At 29.1% G+C, this 20,657-nt stretch overlaps 1 protein-coding gene and 2 pseudogenes across 1 annotated transcript; all 3 read right to left on the reverse strand.

Moving 5' to 3' along the window:
- Positions 1-4,424: 4,424 nt before the first annotated feature.
- Positions 4,425-5,713, reverse strand: LOC127087956 (F-box protein At5g49610-like; annotated as a pseudogene).
- A 7,566-nt stretch (positions 5,714-13,279) lies between these two features.
- LOC127087957 (F-box protein At5g49610-like) lies at positions 13,280-14,531 on the reverse strand. Its single transcript, XM_051028869.1, has one exon. It carries the CDS (start codon positions 14,453-14,455, stop codon positions 13,289-13,291), a length of 1,167 nt encoding a protein of 388 aa, XP_050884826.1. The 5' UTR covers positions 14,456-14,531; the 3' UTR covers positions 13,280-13,288.
- Positions 14,532-19,325: 4,794 nt separating this feature from the next.
- On the reverse strand, positions 19,326-20,304 carry LOC127079854 (uncharacterized; annotated as a pseudogene).
- Between the last annotated feature and the right edge of the window lie 353 nt (positions 20,305-20,657).

A 20,657-nucleotide genomic window follows, 5' to 3' on the forward strand; every position in this document is an offset into this window, starting at 1 on the left:
CAATGTGTCACGCTTTAATCATGCATGCTCAGAAAGTGGGACAATTGTCTCCACTAAGAACCACATGAAATCAAACGACAAGACAACCATTAAATGCAACAACTGTTACGAATCAGGAATAAAAATCGATAAGATTGCTTATGATCATAACCTTTTTGATTCATGAAAACTTCCTTACTTCATAAAGCTTCAAGTTTCAGAGTCAGAAAGAAAAATAATCTCATAATCTTACCTAGAGTTCTAGAGACTTTACGTTCTGAATAACATCTTTTCATTCTAGACATGGTTTCATAAATAGTTTTTCCAGAATGAATGTGAATTTATCTTCAACAAGGGGTTTTGTAAAAATATCATCCCATTGATGGTCTGTATCAACAAATTTTAATTGAAAAATTCCCTTATGAACAGAGTCACGTAAAAGGTGATGTTCTATTTCAATATGCTTAGCCATAGAATGCAAGATAGGATTCTTAGACAAATAGATAGCAGAAGTATTATCACAGAGAATAGGAATGTTACTCTCAGATATTTGATAATCTTCCATCTAACTCTTCATCCAGAGTATCTGAGTGTTGCATATAGAAGCTACGATATATTTGGCTCCAGCTGTTGATAGCGCAATTGTTGATTGTCTCTTATTGGACCATGAGATTAAGGTGTCTCCTAGAAATTGGCAACTTCCAGAAGTACTTTTTCTTTCAATTCTATCTCCAGCATAGTCAACATCACAGTAGCCTACTAATTTATACTCACTTGATTTTCTATAAAATAAACCAAGATTAGTAGTACCTGTCGTGGTGAAGAATCAGGAACCAAACTATTGATTAGACTTGACTCATGAATCAAAATATCACCACCGATCTTTAATTTATCCAAAGGAAGGGTAAAAGATTCAAAAATAACCTAATATGTATATGAAAAGCTAGAAGATTAAACTTAAGCTCAGCAAAAAAGGGGGGGAGATTCTAAGGCACAAGGGTGCGTTATAAAAAGGGAAGGTATTGGCACCCTAATCTATGTAGTACTCTAGAGGAACCTTTTAAATATATGTGTTTGGTTTAAAATTGTTTTCTATTTGATTGGGGAGATGATAAAAAGAACATCTTTTTATTGTTTGATGATTTGGAAAGACATTGAGTCTTATGCCTACGTACCCGTGAAGGATCAAAACCTCGTAGTTCGGGTTCAAAAGTAAGAAGGGGTTTGTTGGGGTTGATTTTATAAGAAAGAGACAAATTGTCATCTTAAGGAGAAAACTCACTTTTAAACCACCAAAAACATGTGGAAGATAGACCTTTGCATCAAATTGAAAGAAAGGCTCTCACTTGGATATAAAATCAACAAGTATGCCACATACCTCTTCCAAATGGAAAAAAATCAATATCAATCTCAACAATGTTATGGGATAGGAGATTTAAATCTCAACTAGGCGTGACTCATGTCTAATCCTTTTATGAAAAGGTTTTAAACATGGAAAAGCCAAAGTGGCAAAAGGGTTTGAATTAAGTTTATGTTTTTTAGGTCTTATGAAAAGATCTTTGAATATGCTTAAGTGTTTTGAATCATTTAATTAAGAAATAAAAGGGAAAACAATGACCTAAGTCAAATTTTATTATGAAAGTGGTTATAATAAGGAGAGAGAGAGAGAGAGAGAGAGAGAGAGAGATCCTAAGGTTTACATTCAGGGGATAATAACAAGGTGAGTGAGGTGTGAATTACAATATTTATCATGGATTTTAGGCATTAAGATAAACATAAACAAGACATGACGAAGTTTCACATGATATTACAAGACACAACACATTGATGGTGACGACAAAATCATATTTGACATGGTAAAAGCATTCATTGGTACATGGTAAACACAACATGAAATAATTTAGATCAAACATGCATCACATTATAAGTCTTCACAAAATAAACATTAAACTTGAATCAAAGTTCATGATAAGACCAAGCTTAAGTAGTAAACTTAATCACCTCCTAACCATTCATTCAAACATGTTTTCAAGGTGAATCAATTGATACATTGTATGAAGATAATCAAGTTCAAACATGTTAAGGATAACAATCAACATTTAAAATAGTGGACTTTAATCATACAAGCTTTCAATGTCAAGAACAAACAAGACATAAGCCAAAAGAATCAATTAGGAGCCTTAAAAAAACACTTAAAGCACATGTTTTCCATCTAATCAAAAGTGGTGAAATAAATAACATTTTTGGGATTTTTTTGTGTCATCATAAAATAGACATTCTCATGAACACATGGCAAAAAGAATGGGTCAAAAATGTTAAGGGATTATGAAGTTATGGATATTTGAAGATATGAATAAAAATGAACATTTAACAAGTGAGAAAAAAATAAACATTACACTAACCAGGTTTGAAACCACATCAAGAGACTTAGCAAACCAGTGTTTTATCATTGGTGCGCAATGTCAATTCATATATTAAGTTACATCAATTAAAATATATATTAAAGTCACTTTTAAAATTTAAAAATGGCTCCAAACTTCATCTTCCTCATTCATCCCGTAGTCCATCATTTCCACCATTTTCACAACTTCTCAAAACTCTAACTCTCTCAATTCTTAACGAAATCAAAAGTTGTAAAGACCAAAATTGCTAAAAATTTCGCAAGGAATCTAATGGTATTAACCAATATCATTTATTTTTTATAAATCTCCAAAAATCAAACAACCGAGAAAAATAATAAATTTCTCAACGTTTTCTTTGATTGACAACATAGGAAGGTTATTACAAAAATACAATAAAACATCAACATCATTATGTGATATATATTGCAATGGCAGAAAAAATGTTTTGTTTAATATTGAAGAACATTGAAGATTTGTATGTCTTGTAATCCATCTCAAAGAATGATGCGTAAAACTTTGAAGTGGCTACATATAAGCTACGTTTATAGTAAAATCTGATTAACGAATCATTTTATAGTAAAATATGATAATCTAATCCCTCGGTTATTAAATATAACTAAAGGAATAAATGATTAACTTAAAAATCAAAAATAAAATAAAAATAAAGACATCACTTTTAAAAAATAATATAAAATGTTGATGTTGAGATTCGAATCATGTCCTGAAATATTTTTTTCCTCGATTTTATTTAGAAAACGAGGAAATATGTGGTATTTATTAAAAAATAATCTAAAACATGACGCGTCTTAACCTTTTATCTCGATTAATAGGGTGGGGTGAAAGTTTTGTCATATTATTTGTAGTAGTGTGATCCCAAAGAGAAATTCAATAAATAAAAGAGCTATAAGATGAATACAAAAATACACCAAAAAAAATCTCGCAACATTGATGTTGGACATGCAACTCAGGAAAATCCACTAGAAATGGAATCTCACTTTGATGATGATCCTGAATTTGAAATGCTTGCAGCAAATTTTGCAGCAGCCTCTGAGACAACACAACCTCGGACAAATGTCAATAATGTTACATCCCTAGTACTCAAAATGAACCTAATCCTATTGGCCAAAGCACACTTGTTCTAAATGCTCAAACAACTGAACTTGTTTCAACTCATTTATATCTAAACTTGGCATGATAGAAATCTATAGTGCTTTAGCTTGAGGGAGGATATTGAGCTAATAAAATATGCACATCTTATACCTAAAAGTGTGCATCGGTTGCTGTTATTATATCTAAAATTATGCATTTACTTTACTATTAGTTATTTTGCTGTTATCGGTAGCTAAAAAAATAATTGAATTCAATTATTGAAAACCTAATTGGTTATCCTTTGTCATATTTTATTTATTTTCATACTTTGAACGAGTACAAAACGATTTGTCTTGTAACATTCTTTAAGAAGAGCTTACTAAAAGTCTTGGTTGGTAGATTGAAGAGGTTCATTGGTAAGATTATTTCCACCGAGTAGCTTTTGTGTCGTGAAGAAGTATTTTTTATGGGGTTTTGAAGGTTTATGATATTTTAGATTTTGCTAAAAGATCAAAGAAGGATTGCATTGTTATGAAAATAGATTTTGAAATTGCTTAGGATTGTGTGAGTTGGAGTTACCCGAGGTATCTATCAATATCTATTTGATAGGTTGATGTTTGAGGAGGAATGGGAAAATTGGATGCAGGAAAAGAATTCTATTTGGGCAGCAATCATAAATCTAGGTATCATAATCCCGATTTATCTATGATGAGTAATGGAGGCTTATAGGGTAGGAAAGGTGATTCTATAATTCTGCTTTGAACAAAGATTCGTTTGCAGACAATATTAATTGCGTTTTGGTCTAACAAATGGGCATGGAACCAAATTATCAAAGAGGCATGGAAATATTTAGGTGTGGAATATTAGCAGCAGATAGGACGAAACATAAATATTTGTTACTAGGTTCACTTATAGATTCTCTATTAGCGATGCTTCTAAAATTAATAACTATAATAAATTCAAACACAGTAGCTATATATAATTTATTCAAAATTAATAACTAAAGCCTTGAATAATATCAAATATAAATATTACAATTTCTCAAAACTCTAAGAATCTATTAAACTTGGCAGCTTACATCTCCTAGCAAGGCATTGTTTGAACATTAGTCCCACATGGACGAAGAGTGTTTGAGTAGGACATAAAGTAAGGATTAGATCCACAACTGTGTGAGCCTATTTCTTCCGCCATCATAAATGTTTCTCCATCTAAACCACAACTGTAAATTTTTTGTTCCGTAGAAAAAACCAAATCCTTGCCATTCATGATAGTAAATCCGGTAACATGAGCATCTTTCTCTTTTAACCCCAATGCATTCACTCTCACCTTCAAAATCTTTTGCCATAAACATGACTTGTAATCTTTTAAAAACCAAATAGTGAAAACAGACCTTGTTGATTTCACTAAGCAAATAGAACGGTTGGAACTTGTCACTTTGCCCCAATTAAATATGCCCATGTTACACTCCGCGTGTTTATAGCTTCCCTTGGCAACTTAATAATAGTTGAAGTTCCTTTCACAAAATCATAAGCCATTATGTATGGCTTATAAAAAGGACTAAATCTAGTAAAGTAATTAGAGCAATCTGAAATGAAATGAAGTGCTCCATTGTGAAACACCGACATCTCAAATTTCATATTTCTACCACCACATAAAAAGTTGTTTTCCATGGTTCTCCACACACCTTCTTTTCCATGATAAATATTGCATACATAACTATTTGGCGACCAATCCAGTGTGTTTTCAAAAAGAAATATCAAGTAATCATCTGAAGAGTCATCAGAACAATTTAACATGAGATTTATGTTAGAAAACCTGTGATTTTTTCTAAGTGACTCCGGACTAGGAATAGAAAAGAAAGACTTTGTAATTGGATTGCAAATAAACAATTCAACAGGATCATCATTAATAGTATAACAAAGAAGCAAACCATTACTTGAAGCTACAACAATAGCTGAATTAGATAGAAATGTCAGAATATTGTTAGGAACACAAGAAAATTGTTGCTCTTTAGGTAAATGGTGCAACTCGATCCTTTTTTGATACCTTTGACTTATTTGATCATGTTGGAGGAAGAAACATGTATCACTCTTCACTAACATATTACAAAACTGTTTTGTTTTGAAATGAGATTCTTCTTGAAATTTGGAGAATGAACTACAAGTTAACTTAAACTTAAATATGGTTTTTGCAGGTAACCAAGAAAATATCTCATAAGCAATGTCTTCTTGAGACACTTCCATTTTAAATAAGAATGCAAAAATTGAAGGATGAAAAATTGATGAAGATTAGAAAGAATGGAAAAAGAGCACAGAGGACAAACAAACGAATATAAGATGTGTATGATAGTAAGAGTGATGTTAATTGGCATATATATAATAGTGAAGATATCAAGAGAAGTACGAGTAACATGTGGCCAAAGATTTGATTGTTTATATTCAAAAGGATTAGTGGTAACAAACTTTTAATTCTCCTGATTTATTGATCGAATAATTTTCTTGATTTGTTGGAAAACGTGTGCCAGGGTAATGAATATGTTCTGTGATTTATTTATTTACTTTATATTAATCATTTTTTATTTATAATTAGGTCAATATAATAATAGGAATTAAATTTATATGTTACTAATGTAATTTTTCTATATTTACATTCAATTAAGATTAAGGTGACAAAATCATAGGTATCTTTTTTTTTAAAGATTATTTGTATATACTAACGGTAAATATAAAAAAGTTAATCAAATATTATAAGTAGAAATATAAAATGTATTGTTGGCTGAAGACTTACCTTACTAATTGATTAAATATTTCTTCATTATTAACTTCTATTTGGACTAGGTTAAATACATTTTTTTTATCAACTAGATATCCTCTATGTTTGATTAAAATTTAAAATACAATGGATGCTAAAATTCTTCTTCAAATTTTTTAATACTTTTCAACATATGAAGCTAAATTTAAATTCTTAGTTTCTAGTCCAGACAGAGATGTGAGCTATTTTTATGAAAGCACTCTTGAATGTATATTAAATGCATAAAGCAAAAACCATAAAATTAAAATAATTAAAATTATAAAGCCAAATAAAATCCCCTTAAAATATTGCTAAATTTGAGTTCTTGACAATCTAAATTTTCAATATCAATTTATTTATATTTATATTTTATTTATGTCTCCTGTATTATATAATTACTCTAAAACATTTGTTACTTTTGAAATTATCATTCACTCCTTAGTTTTATATTTACCAAAAAAATTTAAATACTTAATTCTAAATTTGGAAATAATTTTTAAAAAAATCAAAATCAAAATCAAAATTAACCACCATCATTATTATTATTATTATTATTATTATTATTATTATTATTATTATTATTATGTTTGCACCTAAAATTACTTTAAGTTGTTACTCAAAAAGGCCAAATTAAAATTAATGAATGGTTAGTTGAATTAGTGAAATTCAAATTCAAGTGGATCGAATCTTTCTCATATGTCAAAACTAGTGAACAAATACGAGTAACTAGAATCTTTCTTATATTTTCATTAATTTAGTAGTTCTTAAAAAATGCAAATATTTATAAGAGGTCATAACTGATGGGCAAGTTTCATATCTTTGTAGATGATTCATGATTATTGTGTCAGGTTATATATTCCAAGTTCATCTTAAGACTAAAGGATTGTGTTGTAGAACTTTCTTACTTTTTTCGATGATAAATTTCCGTAAGTCTATTTAATTTTTTTACACAAATAAAAAAATGTTAAACAATAAAATAATCATTACAATATCATCAAAACTAAAAATGAACTTGGAATAATGATGGTAGTGACTTTGAGGGTTATAATTTATCATTTGATGATAGTGAAGATGACCTAAGTCAAAGTTTATTATGAAAGTGGTTATAAGAAAGAAAGAGAGAGAGAGAGAGAGAGAGAGAGAGAGAGAGAGAGAGAGAGAGAGAGAGAGAGAGAGAGAGAGAGAGAGAGAGAGAGAGAGAGAGAGAGAGAGAGAGAGAGAGAGAGAGAGAGAGAGAGAGAGAGAGAGAGAGAGAGAGAGATCCTAAGTTTTACATTCAGGGGAACCTAAGATTGTATCTAAAAGTTTTGGATTAAGGGGAAGCAAAATTTTATAGAATGCAGATGAACATACACATGCAAAATGACAAAAATGTCATGATTCATTTCCCTTGGATATAAACAATATAACAAGGTTGAACATGCATTAATATTAAGGCACAAAATATGGCTAAATACAATGGTAATAACAAGGTTAGTGATGTGTGAGTTACGATATTTATCATGGTTTTTAGGCATTGAGATAAACATAAACAAGACATGACGAAGTTTCACATAATATCACAAGACACAACACATTGATGGTGAAGACAAAATCATATTTGACATGGTAAAAGCATTCATTGGTACATGGTAAACACAACATGAATCAATTTAGGTCAAACATGCATCACATTATAAGTCTTCACAAAATAAACATTAAACTTGAATCAAAGTTCATGATAAGACCAAACTTAAGTGGAAAACTTAATCACCTCCTAACCATTCATTCAAACATGTTTTCAAGGTGAATCAATTGATACATTATATGAACATAATAAAGTTCAAACATGTTAAGGATACCAATCAACATTTAAAAGATTGTGTTTTAATCATACAAGCTTTCAACATCAAGAACAAACAAGACATAAGCCAAAAGAATCAATTAGGAGCCTTAAAAAAACACTTAAAGCACATGTTTTCCATCTAAATAAAATTTTTGGGATTTTTTTGTGTCATCATAAAATAGACATTCTCATGAACACATGGAAAAAAGAATGAGTAAAAAATGTTAAGGAATCATGAAGTTATGGATATTTGAAGTTATGAAGAAAAATGAACATTTAACAAGTGAGAAAAAAATAAACATTACTCTGACCAGGTTTGGAACCATGTCAAGAGACTTAACAAACCAGTGTTTTACCACTGGGGCGCAATGCCAATTCATATATTAAATTACATCAATTAAAATATATATTAAAGTCACTTTTAAAATTTAAAAATGGCTCCAAACTTTATCTTAAGGTATTTTAAAATATATATTAAAGTCACTTTTAAAATTTAAAACATAACAATGGTCTTTAATCTTCATACTTAGTTGAATGTGTGAAGGTGTCAAGGTCTTCTTAGTTCTTAAGGTATTCATCTGATTCATAATCAGTTACATCCAGATTCATTAGGTCATTCAATATAGTTGTTACCTTCTTCATCTTTTCAATGTTAAGATTCTTGAAAATAATCTTCTTATAACTTGTTCCATCAGACGGTTCAACAACTGTAATGTGATCCATAACAGATTCAACTTCCTTGGCCTTGTTAAACCATAACTCCATCATATCAATAACCTCCTTTGTAACCTGAATCTCGCTCCCACTATTAATATTGATAAAAAGATCTGAAATCGGGATAAGAAAATGACAACATATAACAACATAAAACAATAACAACAACATACAACAACAAAAAATCATAAACTCTCAAACATGAAGAAAACCGTGTGAAAATCATGTGAAACATGAAAACAACATACAAGAAAAAGAAAGAACGAGGAAGAAGAAGAAAACATTTATGTATGAAGCTACAACTAATGACGAAGAAGAAGCGGGAAAATGTGTGCTAGGATTTTGCTGTGATAGACACGGCGATACTGTCAAGAAGGAAGATCTAATTCTTTTATATTATATATGAGTAAACAATTTCACCACGGTTTTATCAAAAAACCATGAGAAGTGTAATGACTTTCACAACGGCTCACATTAATAATCGTGGTATACGTATTTTAATTTTAATTTAAATATTATAATTATAAGGACAACATTAATTGTAACGAAAAAATAGAAAATTATTGGAGTTGAGATTCCAACTCTGTCACTCCATAAATGTATAATCGTGGTTTATTAGTTTCACCGTAGTGAAATGTATTTTCGTAAATATAAATAAACAAAGTGCGTCCAAAAATGAGTTTTTATCACGGTTAACAGTCACACCGTTGTAGTTTAGTGCGAAGAAAAGTCTATTTTCTAGTAATGTGAATAAACTCACTTATATTTTACCTCAATATTACTCAAAACTAAGGTAACATGGTTTTCTTTTAAAATAAAATAAAAAAAATAAAATATATTACAACCCAAACGCCACATATCTCTTTGTGTATGTTAAAAATTGAAGGAAAATGTTTTTTTTTATATATATTTGCATTATTTTCATAGAATATTTAAATGAATTGTTTAAACCAATAAAAAGTTTGGCAATAGATTCTTGGAGAACAACCTATCTTTTCACATTTCTGATAAATTATCTTTTTCAAATAAGATAATTTTTTTGGTACTTGCAATCCATGTCAGAGAGATTTCATTATATTGAGCAAATATTTTCATGGCAAATGCTTTCACATGAAAGAGAACATGAAAGAGAATGTGAAAGATAAATGGATGACTATTTTTAAGAATAAATTTCTCAATGTTGTCAACCGTGAAAAATAATAAATTTCTCAATGTTTTCTTTGATTGACAACATAGGAAGGTTATTACAAAAATACAACAAAACATCAACATCGTTATGTGATATAGATTGCAATGACATAAAATATGTTTTGTTCAATATTGAAGAACATTGAAGATTTGTATGTCTTGCAATCCATCTCAAAGAATGATGCGTAAGACTTTGAAGCGGCTACTTATAAGCTAGGTTTATAGTAAAATCTAATTAACGAATCATTTAATAGTAAAATATGATAATCTAATCCCTCAATTATTAAATATAACTAAAGGAATAAATGATTAATTTAAAAATCAAAAATAAAATACAAATAAAGACATCACTTTTAAAAAATAATATAAAATGTTGATGTTGAGATTCGAATCATGTCCTGAAATATTTTTTTCCTCGATTTTATTTAGAAAACAAGGAAATATGTGGTATTTATTAAAAAATAATCTATAACATGACGCGTCTTAACCTTTTATCTCGATTTTTAATAAGATGGGATGAAAGTTTTGTCAGATTATTTGTAGTAGTGTGACCCCAAAGAGAAATTCGATAAATAAAAGAGCTATAAAACTTTATTACCAAATTTTAGTCACCTCCCATATAAAGCTCCAACAGCCCCTGAAATAATATATATATATATATATATATATATATATATATATATATATATATATATATATATATATATATATATATATATATATATATATATATATATATATATATATATATATATATATATATATATATATATATCACGGATATAATATAATAGTGGTTAAACAATACCCGACCGATTACCTAATGTTGAGTAGTATTGTTGTGTCTGAAATCATGCAAAGTAGATATTTTATTTGTGCCAACATCTATGATCAACTCATAGTTCCCTATGAGAAAATGAAATATTTGATTTATGAGAGCAAAAGTCAATCCATCGTTAAGCTATATATGAATAAAAATAATTTAACAGATAGAAAGCTTGGCGTATCAAAATAATGAATTAGACCAAAAAGTACCGTAAAAGATACAACATGAATCAAATTAAATTCCTAAGCTACTATTTGTTGTAGTGATAAAAATAAATTGATGGAGAGCGATAGCATAGCTGCATGAAATATATTGCACTATATAATTATTTTTCGGTTATTTATTTTGTATAAATTCTCTGTTGAACTTCTATGCTAGAAGGGGATGACATGATTATTGGAAATAATGACCAAACTATAAATGTACATACACTTGCAGAGTCAGATAACTACGAAGTTATGATAATATTCTTCCAATTGCACTCCTCACTATCCTTTTAGAAATGCTTACCCATATCAATATTTTTTATTTGGCCTGTGTACTCTCTTGCATTCACAAGTTGTATAATTATTAGATCTTGTATCAACTTTAATAAATTCAAATTAATAACAAATGCCTTCAATTATATTAAATTAAATATAGATATTACAACTTCTCAAAAACCCTAATAATTTACTAAATTTGTCTTCATATATCATTTATTTCTAACAAGGCATTGTTTGAACATTAGTCTCACACGAACGAAGAGTATTTGAGTAGGAAATAAATTAAGGATTGGATCCACAATGGCGTGAGCCTATTTCTTCCACCATCGTAAATGTTTCTTCATCCAAACAACAACTATAAATCTTTTGTTCCGTAGAAAAAACTAAAACATTGTCGTTCATGACAGTAAATCCGGTAACATTCACTCTCGCCTTCAAAATCTTTTTGCCATAAACCTGACTTGTAATCTTTTAAAAACCAAATAGTAAAAACAAATTTTCTTGATTTCACTAAGCAAATAGAACGGTTGGAACTTATTACTTTGCCCCAATTAAATATGACCATGTTACACTCTGTGTGAAAACCCTAATGCTTTTGATAATAAAAATGAACCAAAATATCCAAAATTTAAGATTGATGAATTGAACAAGAATTACATGTTTAATGTGAGATTGGAATTTGGATCACTTGAAGAATTTAAAGAAACCTTTTACTACATGGTCAGTATTGAATGAGAGAGAGAGATGTTTATGTCATGTGCAAGAAAAACCAAAAAAAAAATCTCGCAACATTGATGTTGGACACGCAGCTCAGGAAAATCCATAAGAAATGGAATCTCACTTTGATGATGATCCTGAATTTGAAATGCTTGCAGCAGCCTCTGAGGCAACACAATCTCGGCCAAATGTCAATAATGTTACATTCCTAGTACTCAAAATGAACCTAATCCTATTGGCCAAAGCACACTTGTTCTCAATGCTCAAACAACTGAACTTGTTTCAACTCATTTATATCTAAACTTGGCATGATAAACATCTATAATGCTTCAGCTTGAGGGAGGATATTGAACTAATAAAATATATGCACATCTTATGCCTAAAAGTGTGCATCGATTGTTGTTATTATGCCTAAAATTATGCATTGACTTTACTACTAATTATTTTGCTGTTATTAGTAGCTAAAAAAAATAATTGAATTCAATTATTGAAAATCTAATTGGTTATCCTTTTTCATCTTTTATTTATTTTCATACTTTGAACGAGTACAAAACGATTTGTCTTGTAACATTCTTTAAAAGAGCTTAGCAAAAGTCTTGGCTGGTAGATTGAAGAGGTTCATTGGTAAGATTATTTCCACCGAGTAGCTTTTGTGTCGTGAAGAAGTATTTTTTATGGGGTTTTGAAGGTTTATGATATTTTAGATTTTGCTAAAAGATCAAAGAAGGATTGCATTGTTATGAAAATAGATTTTGAAATTGCTTAGGATTGTGTGAGTTGGAGTTACCCGAGGTATCTATCAATATCTATTTGATAGGTTGATGTTTGAGGAGGAATGGGAAAATTGGATGCAGGAAAAGAATTCTATTTGGGCAGCAATCATAAATCTAGGTATCATAATCCCGATTTATCTATGATGAGTAATGGAGGCTTATAGGGTAGGAAAGGTGATTCTATAATTCTGCTTTGAACAAAGATTCGTTTGCAGACAATATTAATTGCGTTTTGGTCTAACAAATGGGCATGGAACCAAATTATCAAAGAGGCATGGAAATATTTAGGTGTGGAATATTAGCAGCAGATAGGACGAAACATAAATATTTGTTACTAGGTTCACTTATAGATTCTCTATTAGCGATGCTTCTAAAATTAATAACTATAATAAATTCAAACACAGTAGCTATATATAATTTATTCAAAATTAATAACTAAAGCCTTGAATAATATCAAATATAAATATTACAATTTCTCAAAACTTGGCAGCTTACATCTCCTAGCAAGGCATTGTTTGAACATTAGTCCCACATGGACGAAGAGTGTTTGAGTAGGACATAAAGTAAGGATTAGATCCACAACTGTGTGAGCCTATTTCTTCCGCCATCATAAATGTTTCTCCATCTAAACCACAACTGTAAATTTTTTGTTCCGTAGAAAAAACCAAATCCTTGCCATTCATGATAGTAAATCCGGTAACATGAGCATCTTTCTCTTTTAACCCCAATGCATTCACTCTCACCTTCAAAATCTTTTGCCATAAACATGACTTGTAATCTTTTAAAAACCAAATAGTGAAAACAGACCTTCTTGATTTCACTAAGCAAATAGAACGGTTGGAACTTGTCACTTTGCCCCAATTAAATATGCCCATGTTACACTCCGCGTGAAAACCTTTTATAGCTTCCCTTGGCAACTTAATAATAGTTGAAGTTCCTTTCACAAAATCATAAGCCATTATGTATGGCTTATAAAAAGGACTATATCTAGTAAAGTAATTAGAGCAATCTGAAATGAAATGAAGTGCTCCATTGTGAAACACCGACATCTCAAATTTCATATTTCTACCACCACATAAAAAGTTGTTTTCCATGGTTCTCCACACACCTTCTTTTCCATGATAAATATTGCATACATAACTATTTGGCGACCAATCCAGTGTGTTTTCAAAAAGAAATATCAAGTAATCATCTGAAGAGTCATCCGAGCAATTTAACATGAGATTTATGTTAGAAAACCTGTGATTTTTTCTAAGTGACTCCGGACTAGGAATAGAAAAGAAAGACTTTGTAATTGGATTGCAAATAAACAATTCAACAGGATCATCATTAATAGTATAACAAAGAAGCAAACCATTACTAGAAGCTACAACAATAGCTGAATTAGATAGAAATGTCAGAATATTGTTAGGAACACAAGAAAATTGTTGCTCTTTAGGTAAATGGTGCAACTCGATCCTTTTTTGATACCTTTGACTTATTTGATCATGTTGGAGGAAGAAACATGTATCACTCTTCACTAACATATTACAAAACTGTTTTGTTTTGAAATGAGATTCTTCTTGAAATTTGGAGAATGAACTACAGGTTAACTTAAATTTAAAAATGGTTTTTGCAGGTAACCAAGAAAATATCTCATAAGCAATGTCTTCTTGAGACACTTCCATTTTAAATAAGAATGCAAAAATTGAAGGATGAAAAATTGATGAAGATTAGAAAAATAGAAAAAGTAACATAGGACAAACAAACGAATGCAAGATGTGTATGATAGTAAGAGTTGTGTTAATTGACATATATATAATAGTGCTACTGAAAATACAGATATTAAGAGAGGTATGAGTGTCTTGGGGCCAAAGATTTGGTTGTTTATATTCAAAAGTATTAATGGCAACAAACTTGGAAAGTAAGTAAATTAAATTAAATAGCTTTTAATTCTTCTGATTTATTGATTGAATAATTTTCTTGATTTGTTGAAAAAGGTGTGTTAGGGTGATGAATATGATATGTGATTGATTTACTTAATATATGTTAATCATATTTCATTTTATATAATGATAGGAATTAGATTTGTATGTTAATAATGTATTTTTTTCTATATTTATATTCAATTAAGATTAAAGTGACAACGTCACATGTATCCTTTTTCTTATAAGAATATAATTGAATTTATATATGTTATTGTTAAATGTTTATTGAAAAATAATTATAAAAAGAAATGTAATATACTAACTGTAAATAGAAAAAAGTTAATAAAATATTATAAGTAGAAATATAAAATTTATTGTTGGTTGAAGACTTACATTACTAATTGATTAAATATTTTTTCATAATTAAATTCTATTTGGAATAGGTTAAATACATTTCTTTATCAACTAGATATCATCTATGTTTGATTAAAATTTAAAATACAACTGATGTTAAAATTCTTCTTCAAATTTTTTAATACTTTTGAATATATAAAGCTAAATTTAAATTCATAGTTTCTAATCCAGGCAGAGATGTGAACTATTTTTATGAAAACACTCTTGAATGTATAATAAATGCATAAAGAAAAAAATCATCAAATTCAAATTATTAAAATTATAATGCCAAATAAAATCCCTTACAATATTGCTAAATTTGAGTTCTTTATAATCTATATTTTCAATATCAATTTATTTATATTTACATTTTATTTTTGTCTAATGTAATATTCAATTATTCTTAAAAATTTGTTACTTTTGAAATTGTCATTAAAAAAAAGATTAGATAAAAAGAAATATTCAGTTAAGAGATTCTTTTAGAATATAAACTTGAATCAATTTTTTTATGCACTTGCAATCCATCACATAAATCTTTAGCAAAGTAAATAAACTCTCACCAACCACGTATTAAATGAATCTAAATTTTTTCTTCTCTTGTAATCTATCACATTGATACTTTTACTTTGTAAAATCTCATGACGCTCCGATTAAACATAAAGGGTTTCACAATAATATTTGAGTTTCTTGTGGATTCACTACTATCAAACTTTAATATTCATAATGTTTTTATAATGAAGATTTTAGGTTTCACGGGGATCACTAGTGACAATATCTTGAGCATTGATACTCATTAATGGACAACAAAGATTTGTTTAAGGATGGTGAAGAAACTAACATTACTACGAAAAACACATATAATGATGGTTGTGAAACACAGTTAATGACAGTTGAACGTCTGTTGTTAGGTAGCGTGTGATTGTATGCATGGTGGTTTCCACAACGGGTGTGTGACCATGGTTATAAGCTAGGTAACGCACTACCTATCATAACGGTTAAATTAAACAACGGTTATGATATATATATATATATATATATATATATATATATATATAGGTCATGTGTTTGAAACCCAGCAGCAGCAACATATTTATTTGAAATATAATTAACATTTTGCCACAGTTATAGAAGATAATCGTGGTGAAAAGTACCTGAGGTTATTATAAAATATGTAAATCGCTTGTTTTTCCTAACACCTCACTAAACATATACAACCATTAAAATTGATGTAGAAGATAGTAATTTTGAAAATTTTAATTATTCTTGAAAAACTTAAACGAACCACTGTTTTTCAAATTGCATTCATACCGTAATTCATCTCTTGCTTCTTAACACGTAGTATTTGATTCAATGTCCCAATTTCTTCAAAGCAACAGTTCATTCCTATTTTATTTTTCAAAGCATCGATATGTTGACTAATTTATGATCATCATCACCGCTATCGTCATTATTATTTTAGTCAATAATGAAGATTATTATGATGACAACGGTGAAGATGATCCAATTTCTCAACAAATTTGATGTTTTACAATATAAATTAATAGGGAACGAATCATTTCTTTGAAGAACCTGGGGCAATAAACCAATTTTTACGTGTTAAAGAGCGATATAGATGAATTACGAGATGGATGCAATTTGAAAAATATGTTTGATCTAAGTTGCATTTCAAATATAACTTAATTTTTGAATTATTATTTTCTAAATCACTTTAAATGAATACATGTTCAATGAAGGGTTAGTGAAGCAAACAATCTATATACCTTATAATAAACTCAACAACAACATTCATCAACAAAATGACAAAAACATACCTTTTATTGAAAAGATTCGTGAAATGGTATGAAGTTGATCTACTTTCTGTTGCCATGAAGAAAAAGTACAAGGCGAATAAAGCTTCCAAAATTTCTTATTACTTCTTGTATTGTTTCTCCATAGAAAAGCAAACCATTTATGAACTACACCCATAATATGAGTTCTCTTGAACCAAATTTCAAAATATAAACAACTTTCAGAATGTTAATCTATTTTGAAAATATAAACTAGAATTAACATTGTAACATAACAAGCAATAACAACCAGCAGTATATTGTTAACCCAAATACCAGTACATTATAACATAAATAAGCAGTACACTGTAACATAACAAGCAACAACACCCACAACATAACTAGTATTAACATTGTAACATAACAACCAACAACAACCAGCAATACATTGTTAATATGACATGCAACAACAACAACAACAACCAATAAAATATCATGTAAAATGTAACAAAGGTCTTTAATCTTCATACCTAGTTGAATTCGTGGAGATCTCAAGGTCTTCATTTTATTCATAATCAGTTACATCCAGATTTATTAGGTCAGTCATTATAGCTAGCTTATACCTTCTTCATCTTTTTAGTGTTAAGATTCTTGAAAATAATCTTCTTATGGCTTGTTCCATCAGACGGCTCAACAACTGTAATGGGATCCCTAACAAATTCAGCTTCTTTGGCTTTGTTAAATCATAACTCCACCATATCAATAACCTCCTTTGTAACCTAAATCTCGTGGATAAGTTTGTTGCTCCCACTATTAATATTGAGAGAAGGATCTGATATCGGAATAAGAAAACAACAACATCAAACAACAACAACATACAACAAATCATGTGAAAAAAATCATGTGAAACATAAAAACAACATACAAGAAAAAGAAAGAACAAAGAAGAAGAAGAAAAAAACATTTATGTATGAAGCTACAGCTAATGACGAAGAAGAAGCGGGAAAATGTGTATTCGGATTTTGCTGTGATAGATACGGCGATACTGTCAAGAAGGAAGAATTAATTCGTTTATATTATATATGAGTAAACAATTTCACCACGGTTTTATAAAAAAAATCATGAGAAATTTAATGACTTTCACAACGGTTCACATTAATAATCGTGGTGATAGGTCTTTTAATTTTAATTTATATATTATAATTATCAGGATAACATTAATTGTAACGAAAAAGTAGAAAATTGTTGGAGTTGAGATTCGAACTCTGTCACTCCATAAATGTATAATCGTGGTTTATTAGTTTGACCATAGTGCAATGTATTTTCGTAAATATAAATAAACAAAGTGCGTCCAAAAATGAGGTATTATCACAGTTAACAGTGAAACTGTTGTAGTTTAGTGTGAAGAAATATTTATTTTCTAGTAGTGTGAATAAACACACTTATATTTTTCAACCCAAATGCCATATACATCTCTGTCTATGTTAAAAATCGAGGGAAAACGTTTTTTTATATATTTACATTGTATTCACATAATATTAAAATAAATTGTTTAAACAAATAAAAAGTTTGACAATGGATTCTTGGAGAACAACGTATCTTTTTAAATTTCTGATAAGTTATTTTTTCCAAATAAGATAATTTTTTTTGTACTTGCAATCCATGTCAGAGAGATTTCATTATATTGAGCAAATGTTATCATGGCAAATAAAAATTTTCACATGAAAGAGAACGTGAAAGATAAATGGATGATTATTTTAATGAATAAATTTCTCAATATTGTCTACCGAGAAAAACAATAAATTTCTCAATGTTTTCTTTGATTGACAACATAGGAGTGTTATTAGAAAAATACAACAACAACATCAACATCATTATGTGATATAGATTGTAATGGTAGGAAAGTTGTTTTGTTCAATATTGAAGAACATTGAAGATTTTTATGTCTTGCAATCCATCTAAGAGAATGATGCGTAAGACTTTGGAGCGACTATATATAAGTTAGGTTTATAGTAAAATATGATTAACGAGTATTTTTATAGTAAAATATGATAATCTAATCCCCTGATTATTAAATATAACCAAAGGAATAGATCATTAACTTAAAAGTTAAAAATAAAATAAAAAGAAAGACATCAATTTTAAAAAATAATATAAAATATGACGCGCCTTAACCTTTTATCTCGGTTTTTGATAGGGTGAGGTGAAAGTTTGGTTATATTATTTATAATAGTGTGACCCCAAAGAGCACACTCCTCACTATCCTTTTAGAAATGCTTACTCATATCAATATTTTTTTATTTGAACAGTGTACTCTCTTGCATTCACAAGTTGTATAATCATTATCAAGAGAGATGGTATCAACTTTAATAAATTCAAATTAATAAATAATCCCTTCAATTATATTAAATTAAATATAGATATTACAACTTATCAAAAACCCTAAACTTGCCTTCATACATCATTTGATTCTAGCAAGGTATTGTTTGAACATTAGTCCCACACGAACGAAGAGTGTTTGAGTAGGAAATAAATTGAGGTTTTGATCCACAACGGTGTGAGCCTATTTCTTCCACCATCATAAATGTTTCTCCATCGAAACCACAATTATAAATCATTTGTTCCGTAGAAAAAACTAAAATATTGTCGTTCAAGACAGCAAATCCGGTAACATGAGTATCTTTCTCTTCTAACCCCAATGCATTCACTCTCACCTTCAAAATCTTTTGCCATAAACATGACTTGTAATCTTTTAAAAACCAAATAGTGAAAACAGACTTTCTTGATTTCACTAAGCAAATAGAACGGTTGGAACTTGTCACTTTGCCCCAATTAAATATGTCCATGTTACATCCGTGTGAAAACCTTTTATAGCTTCCCTTGGCAACTTAATAATAGCTTCCATGGTTTTCCACACACCTTGTTTTCCATGATAAATATTGCATATATAACTAGTTGGTGACCAATCCGCTGTGTTTTCAAAATGAAAATCAAATAGTCATCTGAAGAGCCATGAGATTAAATGAGATTTATATTAGAAAATATATGGTTTTTTCTAAGTGACTCCAAACTAGAAATGAAAAAGAAAGACTTTGTAATTGGATTGCGAATAAACAATTCAACAGGATCATCATTAATGGTATAACAAAGAAGCAAACAATTACTAGAAGCTACAACAATAACTGAATTAGATAGAAATGTTAGAACATTGTTAGGAACACCAGAAAATTGTTGCTCTTTAGCTCAATGGTGCAACTCTTCCTTTTTTTGATATCTTTGACTTATTTGATCATGTTGGAGGAAGAAACATGTATCACTCTTCACTAACATATTACAAAACTGTTTTGTTTTGAAATGAGATTCTTCTTGAAATTTGGAGAATGAACTACAAATCAACTTAAATTTAAAAATGATTTTTGCAGGTAACCAATCTTCTTGAGACACTTCCATTATTTTAAATTAGAATGCAAAAATTGAAGGATGAAAAATTGATATAGAAAGAATAGAAAAAGGAAAAGAGCACTGAAGACAAACACACGTTTTCTTTTTTTAAATAAAATCTTTATAATAAAGATATTAAGAGAGATATGAGTGTCTTGGGGCCAAAGATTTGGTTGTTTATATTCAAAACTATTAATGGTAACAAACTTGGAAAGGAAGTAAATCAAAATAAATAACTTTTAATTCTCCTGATTTATTGATTGAATAATTTTCTTGATTTTTTGGAAAACGTGTGTTAGGGTGATGAATATGATCTGTGATTTATCTATTTAATTTATGTTAATCATATTTCATTTTATAAT

Source organism: Lathyrus oleraceus, chromosome 5 (genome assembly GCF_024323335.1).
Source record: "Lathyrus oleraceus cultivar Zhongwan6 chromosome 5, CAAS_Psat_ZW6_1.0, whole genome shotgun sequence".
Taxonomy (NCBI): Eukaryota; Viridiplantae; Streptophyta; class Magnoliopsida; order Fabales; family Fabaceae; genus Lathyrus; species Lathyrus oleraceus.

Bases quoted from the DNA above. Each gene is read 5' to 3' on its own strand.
- LOC127087957 (XM_051028869.1), bottom strand. From the start codon at position 14,455: ATGGAAGTGTCTCAAGAAGACATTGCTTATGAGATATTTTCTTGGTTA.